The 10,061-nt window shown below is 44.8% G+C and overlaps 1 protein-coding gene across 1 annotated transcript in view; it reads right to left on the bottom strand.

The window, feature by feature from the left end:
* Nucleotides 1–10,061, bottom strand: part of LDLR (low density lipoprotein receptor) — a 35,259-nt gene that overhangs the window by 18,832 nt on the left and 6,366 nt on the right. The window contains exons 2-4 of the mRNA XM_007953631.1: nucleotides 5,334–5,453; nucleotides 4,714–4,836; nucleotides 867–1,229 (exon numbers count right to left, since the gene is read on the bottom strand). Coding sequence (XP_007951822.1) covers nucleotides 867–1,229; nucleotides 4,714–4,836; nucleotides 5,334–5,453 — 606 coding nt within the window. The remainder of the gene's footprint in view (nucleotides 1–866; nucleotides 1,230–4,713; nucleotides 4,837–5,333; nucleotides 5,454–10,061) is intronic.

The following is a 10,061-nucleotide window of genomic DNA, read 5'->3' as shown; positions in this document are numbered from 1 at the left end:
GAAACCCAAAGAGGGGCCGCTATGAGTTGAATCTGACTCGACAGCAGTGAGTTTGGCACTCTTAACGTCATTGCTGTTGTTAGTGGCCTTTAAGCTGTCCCAACTCACAGTGAGCCCCTGTGTGTCAGAGTAGAACTTACTCCATAGGTTTCCCTGGCTGTGACCTTTCGGAAGCAGATCAGCAGGCCTGCCTTCCAAGGCACCTGAGTGGGTTCAAACCACCAACCTTTTGGCTAGTAGTCAAGCGCTTAACCATTTGCGCCACCCAGGGACTCCATTCTAACACAACCAACAACCCCCACTTATGAAGCACTAACACAGGGCCAGACACAGGGCCACATTCTTAATCTGTACTGTCTCTACCTCAGGAGCCATTAACCATGTGGCTAGTAAACTTTCATGAAATTAATTAAAAATTCACTGGCCATGTTTAAGTGCCCAAGAGCCACCTGAACTAGTGGCTACTGTGCAGGGCAATATGGGTAGAGGTTTCCACCATCACAGAAAGTTCTCTGGGACGGAGCTGGACTCTAACCAGAACCTACACAGGTCAATGCTGTCACCCCATTCTATGCAGGGGAGGGGGAGAACATGACGTAGTGAGGTTCAGTCTTTGGCCCAGGGTCACTCAGTTCAGACGCCTCCATCCCAGGCCTGGGACCCTGGAACTTTCCTGGACCAATGGTACTGCAGAGCATGGCTTGCTGCCTTAATGAAAAGACTAACTTGATGGTAAAGATACAGTATCCTATGGGGCTAATGTCTCTCTAATGTGATCAGAAAGTAAAGCATTCTTGCTGTGTGATTTGAAGTCACTGAACCCCTGAAAACTGCTGTCCATCCCACACTGGGGAACCTGGCCGTACCACAGTTCTCTTCGTCTGACTTGTCCTTGCAGTCAGGGCCACCGTCACAGCGCCAGCTGGCATGGATGCACTCGCCGCTACCACAGTGGAACTCGAGTGCGGAGCAGGGGCCGTTGTCTTCACGGTCCTTGCAGTGCCACTCGTCTGAGCCGTCCTCGCAGTCGGGGTCGCCATCACAGACCCACAGCTCGGGGATGCAGACGGTGGAGTTGCACTGGAAGCTGGCAGGGCTGCAGGTGGGCGTAGGGCAGGCGTCCTCGTCTGAGCCATCCAGGCAGTCCCGGTCCGAGTCACAGACAAACTGCTGCGAAATGCACCTGCCATCGCGGCAGCGGAACTCGTCCTGTGAGCATGTCTTGGGGGCTGTGGGTACGGGAAGAAAACCTGGTCACCTTGGAGTTTCCAACACCAATCCCTTCTGCACATGGGGCAACTGTGCTGGGGGAGAGGCCAGACCTTGGTCAGCATGCAACTGGGGAGGTGTGCAGTGTGGAGCCCAAGGCCCTGGGCTCTAAACTGATGGCCTGGGTTGCAGACACCTCACTCCTGTTCAACACTGAGCAAGTCACTTCCTCTCTGTGCCTCAGTTTCCTCATCTGTGCATGCTGTCTGGGATTGCTGTGAAAACCAGTGAGCTAATGTGTGTCAAGCTCTCAGGCGGGAGCTCAGCCTGCAGGAAGTGCTGTTCCTATTCTTATAAGAGCCCAGACTGACGCTCAGCTCCAAAGTGCCTTTCTATTCAGGAAGCATGGTCTCATTTTTCTTTTTCATCCTTTCCTTTGTCTTTTTTAATTCTGGGAAAAATATAGATAATGAGATATTTGCCACTTCAACTTTTTTATGTGTACAATTTAATGGCCAGGAGCTGACTGTGGAACAGACCATCAAGTGCTCATTTGCAAGTTCAAGTTGAAGACAATTAAAAGAAGTCCACAAGAGCCAAAATATGACCTTGATTATATCCCTCCTGAATCAAGAGACCATCAAAAGGATAGATTTGATGCATTGAACACCAATGACCGAAAACCAGAGGAATTATAGGATGACATCAAGAGCATCATCCATGAAGAAAGCAAGAGGTCATTAAAAAGACAGGAAAGAAAGAAAAGATCAAAATGGATGTCAGAAGAGGCTCTGAAACTTGCCCTTGAACAGAGTAGCTAAAGCAAAGGGAAGAAATGACAAGATAAAAGAGCTAAACAAAAGATTTCAAAAAGCAGCTCAAGAAGACAAAGTGAATTATTATAACAAAATGTGCAAAGACATGGAGTTGGAAAGCCAAAAAGGAAGAACACACTCAGCATTTCTCAAGCTGAAAGAACTGAAGAGGAAATTTAAGCCTCAAGTTGCAAAACTGAAATATTCTATGGGCAATATATTGAATGGTGCAGGAAACATCAAAAGATGGAAGGAATACACAGATTCACTGTATCAAAAAGAATTGGTTGATGTTCATCCATTTCAGAAGGTGGCATATAATCAAAAACCAATAGTATTGAAGGAAGATGTCAAAACTACACTGAGGGAAGTGGCAAAAAACAAGGGTCCAGGAATTGATGGTATACCCATTGAGATATTTCAACAAATGGATGCTGCACTGCAGGTACTCACTCGGCTATGCCAGGAAATTTGAAAGAAAATTACCTGGCCAACTAACTGGAAAAGATCCATATTTGTATCCATTCCAAAGAAAGGTGATTCCACAGAATGTGGAAATTATCAAATAATATCATTAATATTGCATGCAAGTAAAATCTTACTGTAGGCAATTCAAAAATGGTTGCAGCAGTATATTGACAGAGAACTTTCAGAAATGCAAGCTGCATTCAAAAGAGGATGTGGAACGAGGGATATCATTGCTGTTGTCAGATGGATCCTGGCTCAAAGCAAAGAATACCAGAAAGATGTTTACTTGTGTTTTATTGACTATGCAAAAGCATTAGATTGTGTGGATCATAACAAATTATGGATAACATTGAGAAGAATGGAAATTCCAGAACACTTAATTTTGCTCACGAGGAACTTGTACATAGACCAGGAGGCTGTCATTCGAACAGAACAAGGGGACTCTACATGGTTTAAAATCAAGAAAGAAGTGTGTCAGGGTTGTATCCTTTCACCATACTTATTCAATTTGTATGCTGAACAAATAATCCAAGACACTGGACTATATGAAGAAGAACTTGGCATCAGGATTGGAGGAAGACTCATTAACAACCTACATTATACAGATGACACAACTTTGCTCACTGAAAGTGAGGATGACTTGAAACACTTACTGATGAAGATTGAAGACTACAGTCTGCAGTATGAATTATACCTCAAAATAAAGAAAAACAAAAATCCTCACAATAGGACCAATAAGCAGCATCATGATAAATGGAGAAAAGTTGTCAAAGACTTCATATTACTTGGTTCTACAATCAACACCAATGGAAGCAGCAGTCAAGATATCAGACATCGTATAGCATTGGGCAAATCTGCTGCAAAGGACCTCTTTCAAGTGCTGAAGAGCAAAGATGTTTCCTTGAGGACTAAGGTGTGTGTGGTGGTTAAGTTTGTGTGTCTACTTGCTGCACCTGGTTGAATGTCTGGGCAGCTGAATGTAGTTATTCCCCATGATGAGATTAGTAATTAACTCTATGGTGGAATCTATTGGAGCAGCTGAGTAGCTGCTTTGGGTAAGTGGTCTGCTTCCTGTATATAAGAAACAGCTTTGGGAATGGTCTCTAGCTTATAGCACGCTTGAACCCTGCATGTAGCTGAGTTGTTGTTCAGCAGCCTGCCATGCTCTGCTGATCTTGGGACTTTTAATGGACTTGCATTAATGGCCTGCTGTGTGGTTTAGTAATATTGGGACTGTGCCTTATCACTTGTCAACTTTGGGCTTGTCAGCCTCAGCAGCCAGCAGCTGAATCAAGAAAAGCCTCTAGCTTCAGTGGGCTGGGAGCAGGAGGCAGAGCTGAAGCCCAAGGTTGAGGGGCTTTCACCCAGCCCCTAGAGCCTGGCACTTTGAACTCAGACTTAAAGCCTCCAAACTGAGAGAATCAACTCCCGTTTGTTCAAAAAATCTCCTTTGTGGTATATTCCTGTCAGAGCATTATTAGGTAACCAGAACAGTGCACTTGACATAAGCCATGATATTTTCAGTCACCTCATATGCATGTGACAGCTGGACAATGAATAAGGAAGATCAAAGATGACTCGATAGCACCTAACAACAACAATAATTCAATGGCATTAATTACACTCCTATGTCGTGTAACTATCACAGCCATCTATTTCCAAAATTTCTCATGATCTTTAGTAGAGACTCAGTGCCCCTTAAGCAATGGTTTCCTCTCTGTCCCCCTTCCACCCATTCCTCCCCTGGTAACCACTAATAACCTTTGCTTATTGCTTAACACAACCCTCCAGCCCAGTGATGCTCTTACTCTCATTGATTAAGTTGGATGACTGATTCCTGCCAACAAGCACCCACTGTGTGCTTGGTCTCTCAGGGAAAAAAAGGCAGGGAGAGGGGGCCGAAGGTGGACACAGTGGCCAACTGAAGTGCATAGCACATACCAGGCTTTTGACAAGGACTGCTTCAACGAGCTATGTGATGGACCCCAGAGGAAGCACCATGGCACTCCTGCCTCCTGGTCAAGGTGGGATTTGAAGGATGGGAGGACCCATTGTGAGCCTAGTGCAGGTGGTGGTGGACACACAGTGCAGGCAGGCAGCCTGGACAACGAAGTTTAGTTTTGCCGGGAAAACGGTATGTGCACCACTCCCTGGAAGCCTTGTGTAGTCATGGGCAGAGGCCAGGCTGGGCCCTGCTGATGGGGCCCAGGAAGACACTCACCACAGTCTTGTTCATCTGAGCCATTCTCGCAGTCCACCTGGCCGTCGCATCTCCAGAACTGAGAAATGCAGCGGTTGATCCGGCCCCCACAGCTGAAGTCCCCGAACTTGCAGGTGACGGACACTATGGAAGAAATGGAACTGAGCCTTCACTCCAAGGGAAGACCAGTCTACCTCACCAGTCCTATCTTTGCAAAGGAAGAAGTCAGCATCTTCAGAAAAGACTCCCCCTTTGAGTTAAAACCAAGGGCACTGAATGGAGTTTGTTAGAAGTGAGCTGTTAAAGGGCCAGCTGCCGTCACGAGGACCCTGACTCATGCCGAGCCTGTGTGACGACAGCTGCTCTGGAGGGTTTTCAATGGCTGGGTTTTCATCCCCAGGTCTTTCTTCTAAGGGGGTCCAGGTCTCAAACATCCAACCTTTTGGTTAGCGGCCACGTACGTTAACCATCTGTACTACCTAGGGACCCCTGTTAAAGGACAGTCCTGGTAAAATCTTCTCTCCCACCTCCCAGTTATTCCTGGTGAAGGACATGAATCTGCTGGCTGCTTTCCCAGCTCATGTCCCATCCACCACCACCACAAAAGGTCAGGAGGCACGTCACGCTCAGAGGGGACTCACTGCATGTCTCCTGCGACTCGTCAGAGCCATCCTGGCACTCGGCACTCCCATCGCAAACCCACTTGTAGGAGATGCATCTCCCATCTTGGCACTGGAACTCGTTTCTCTCACATTTGGTCCCTGCTGAGAAGGAAGAAAGGGGGAATGAAGGTCCTTCGGTACCACCTCATCCACTGCACAAGTGACCTGTCTGTTTCCTGCCAACTAAAGAATGAAGCAGAAATATAATCACATCCACAACAGTCTGACTCCCAGCATATTATACACACACAACAAATTAAATTTCACGAACCCAAAGTATAGTTGTTATTGTTGTTGTTATGTGCTGTCGAGTTGGACCTGACTCATAGCGACCCCTCCTTGGGTTTCTGAGGCAGCCTTCTGGTTAGCACCAGCCTTCTGGTTAGCAGTCAAGTGCCTTAGGCACTATGCTACCAGAGTTTCTCCAAAGTATAGTGGAGGATGCAAAATACAAGTCCAACGAGTAAGTCCTAATTGTTAACCATTTTTACAGTTTTAATGGTTGTTGAGTCCAAAGATGGATCTACTGGTATAAAAACCCACTGCCATCGAGTCAATTCCAACTCAAAGTGACCCTATAGGGCAGAGTGGAACTGGCCCACAGGGTTTCCAATGCTGTAAATCTTTATGGAGGCGACTGCCACATCTTTGTTCTGCAGAGAGCAGTTGGTGGATTCAAGCCACCAACTTTTTGGTTAGCAGCTGAATGCCTTAGCCACTGAACTACCAGAGCTCCTTTACTGGGGTATAGGAACAAAATATTAGAACTTCTGTGCACAGCTATTTAGCCCCGAGGCTGCTATAAGATGCTTCCTAGTATCTATTCTCCTCCTCCATGTTAATCAGACCGTCACGTGGAAACAGCTTGTGATAGGGTTGCATAACATGATGAATATAATTAATGTCACTGAACTGTACATGTAAAAAATATTGAAATGGCAAATGTTTTGTTATATATGTATTTACCACAATAATAATAATAATACCTCCATGTTTTAGGTATGCAAATGACCCAAATAAGGTCTTTAATTTCTCAGCTTTCCTTGCAGCTAGCTGTGGCCATGTGACTAAGCTTAAGGCAATAGGATGTGAGTAGATGTGACGTGTGCAAATTCCAGGTAATGGCCTTAAAGGAAAGGGTGGAAAGACTGACAGTTTGCTCATTTTCAGGGTGTTGAAACATTCTGTCATTTGCCTGTGCCTGGTTTTAGTTTAATGGATTTATGGATTAGCTTTAATCAATGCATATAAGAAAAACATGAGTGACATAACAAGAAAACCAGAGATTGAATTTTGCCCTAATCGTATATTGTGATTTGAGATGTCAACTAATTATAGTATAAATAAGACATTTTAAAATGTTATATATTTAATTTTTAAGGAGCTCTGGTGCTGTGGTGCCTGAGGCATTTGACTGCTAACCAGAAGGTCAGTGGTTCAAACCCACCAGCCACCCGGTGGAAGGACGACTGGGCAATCTACTTCCGCAAAGATTTACCGCCCAGAAACCCAGTGGGGGTCGCTATGAGTCAGAATTGACTTGATGGCCATGAGTTTGGTTTTATACTTAATTTTTATCTATTGTCATCTTTTTAAATTTCTGTTACTGTTATGTTTTGTAATAAACATAATATATCAGGACAGCACATAAAAAGCTAAACATATTGAGGAAGGCATGCTCAATTATTTCCCCATACACACAAAGGAGGGTGTTTGATTTAAAACATTTGAAAACCAACTGGTTAGCATTATAATCTAAAGCCTGTAAGGGCTAAAGGGATCCTGGAACAGGAAAAGGACATTAGAGGAAAAAATTGGTGAAATCCAAATAAAGTCTAGAGGTGACAGTAAAATGCTGATGTTAATCTCTCAGTTTTGTGAAATGTACCACAGTTATGTAAGATGTTGACACTAGGGAAAACTGGATGAGGGGTATATGAGAACTCTCTATAATATCCTTGCAACTTGTCTATAAATCTGATGTTATTCCAGGAAAACACATGGGGTCTCTCCGTGAGTCAGAATTGGCTCCATGGCAACTGGTTTTAATGCTATTCCAAAGTTAAAAGGTTACTGGAGGGGAAAAAAAAGTCCTTGAGGCAAAAGATTACATAAATTAGAACAATTCAGCTCTTAAAAATTAACAATGAGAGTGAATAAAGGTTTAAGGAGCATTTGGGGGGTGGGAGATTTGTGAAAGACCATGAGATCCATGATGAAGGAAGATCATGACCCTCTAGTTCACCCCATCTATCGCCAAAACTGAAGAACCGTGATCTCCGCCTAAGTTAATACCAAGAGAGATGACCCAGAAAGCAGATCACAGGCAGAAGGGAGGAGAAAGATCATGCCTAGAAATTTCTCTCCCAGGCTCATGAATCTATGGCCGCGGCTCCCTTTTCCCATCCCATTTCCTCTCATACCTACACAGGTGTAGACATGTACCTGTTTCCCCTATAAATTGCTGCCTTGACAACTTCTCTACAAGTGAGGAATAGAGAGATGCCCTTGAAGCCACAGGAGTTCACCAACTGTCCCCCAACCCTCAGCAGTGAGAGTTACAACACTGAGGAAGTGGCATTCTCCTTTCACAGAATCGTGTGTGGCGCGTCTTCACCCTGACACACAACCTTCTTCCATGCTGGATCCCGTAACATTTCACAACCTCAGAGCCCAAGTGCCTTCTGTCTGCAATATCCCCTTCCAGTCCCCATCTCTTTGCTTGGCTAACTCCTACTAGGGTTTGGTTCAAATGTGATGCTGACTTTCAAAAAAACTGAGTTAGGTGTCCCACAAACTCCTAAAATATTCATTTCTTACCCTATCACACTATTATCAAAATTGCCTGTTGACTTGTAGATCTCCCAGCCTGGGCTCATCAGCCCAATGTCTGACATGTTGTTGTTATGTACCATCAAGTTGGTTCCAACTCATAGCGACCCTATGGACAACAAAATGAAGCTCCGTCTGGTCCTGCACCAGCCTCACAACAATTGCTATATCTGAGCCCATCACTGCAGCCACTGTGTCAGTCCATCTCGTTAAGGGTCTTCCCCTTTATCGCTGACCCTCTACTTTACTAAGCATGACATCCTTCTCCAGGGAACTGGTCCCTTTTGACAGCATGACCAAAGTACGTGAGACAAGGTCTGGCCATTCTTGCTTCTAAGGAGCATTCTGGCTGTATTTCTTCAAAGACAGATTGTTCGTTCTTCTGGCAGTCCATGGTAATTCAATATTCTTCGCCAACACCATAATTCAAAGGCATCCAATTAATCTTCTGTCCTTCTTATTCATTGTCCATCTTTTGCATGCATATGTATACCTGACATAGTCAAAATAATTTTAATAGGCATGCTGAAAATTAGGGTCTGGTCTATCACCAAGCCAGGGAAAGGTTTGGGGAAAGGAATGTTCTTCCAAACTCCATCTTTTAGCAGAGTAACAGGGTGACATCTGTAAAAATTCAAAGTGTATAGTCCCTGGGAGCCAGGAGAAATACTGACACGTGTACAACAATGTAAGTTCAAGGACATCCAACAAGACTTTGCTCACAATAGAGAAAAGGGGAAACACCTGTGGCAGTTTAAATATGATAGCAAACTCCACCTTTACAAGGGGGAGTCTAATTCCCCCCTTCTGGAGAGGGCCCTGGACTTGCTTCTAATAAACAGAAAAAGATAGACATGATGGTGTGTGGCTTCTGAGACGAGGTCACAAAAGGCCCAGCAGCTTCCTCCACACTCTCTTTTGCATCACTTGCTCTGGGGGAGACTAACTACACATCAGGACTTTTTGATTTCCTTTTAAGAACGCTTTACTCGTGAAATTAAAAATATTAAGTGAGAGAATTGAAAGGCCAATCGGTGCCTATCTCCACCTTTGGCCCTGGTTACTCTGAAACTTAGTTGTTATTTTTCTTGTATGGTGCTATTGAGTCAATTCCAACTCACAGCGACCCTATGTACAACAGAGTAAAACACTGCCTGATCCTGTACCATTCCCACGGTCCCTGTTATGTTTGAGCCCATTCGTGCAGCCACTGTGTCAATCCATCTCATTTACTGACCCTAAAAACTGAAACTTTTACTGACCCTATAACCTCTCAATTGGCTTTTGTTGGCTTTGGTCCTTCCAATCAGGGTCCTTCTAATCCCCAGACACCCTTGCATGTCTTACCCAACCTTGAACCTGATCCTGAACCTAGGCTAAGGGCTCTGGGGGCCAGGGGCTCTGAGAACCCACTTTGTTGTTCTTTATTACTGTCCTCTGTTTATAAAGGTGTTCTGGTGGTGTAGTGGTTAAGGCATTTGGCTGCAAACCAAAATCTCGGTGGTCCAAACCCACCAGCTGCTCTGCGGAAGAAAGATGAAGAGGTCTGCTTCTGTAAAGATTTAGTTTAGGAAACTCAACGGGGGCCGCTGTGAGTCAGAATCGACCCAATGGCAGTGAGTTTGGTTTGGTTTTCTGTTTATGAAGTAAACTGTCCCTCCATACAGATGAACGTGCTACTTTCCTACAAAATGGTGGAAGGGTTTCCCACAGCCAGAGGAGGCTCGGAAAAGGTAAATGGTTTCTGATTTTCAATGACCTGATGCCAGCCAACCTGGAGTGTGTTTTACTTTTGCAGGACTCTGGTAAGACCCCACAAAAAGATCACCTTCACCATCCAGGTGTCTAGGGAGCACAATTAAACTGTCATTTGGG

Source organism: Orycteropus afer, unplaced genomic scaffold (genome assembly GCF_000298275.1).
Source record: "Orycteropus afer afer isolate SDZICR_OR568_19922 unplaced genomic scaffold, OryAfe1.0 scaffold00402, whole genome shotgun sequence".
NCBI classification, from domain to species: Eukaryota; Metazoa; Chordata; class Mammalia; order Tubulidentata; family Orycteropodidae; genus Orycteropus; species Orycteropus afer.
Note: the sequence above shows the minus strand (reverse complement) of the source record. Positions and strands in the feature narration are given on the sequence as shown.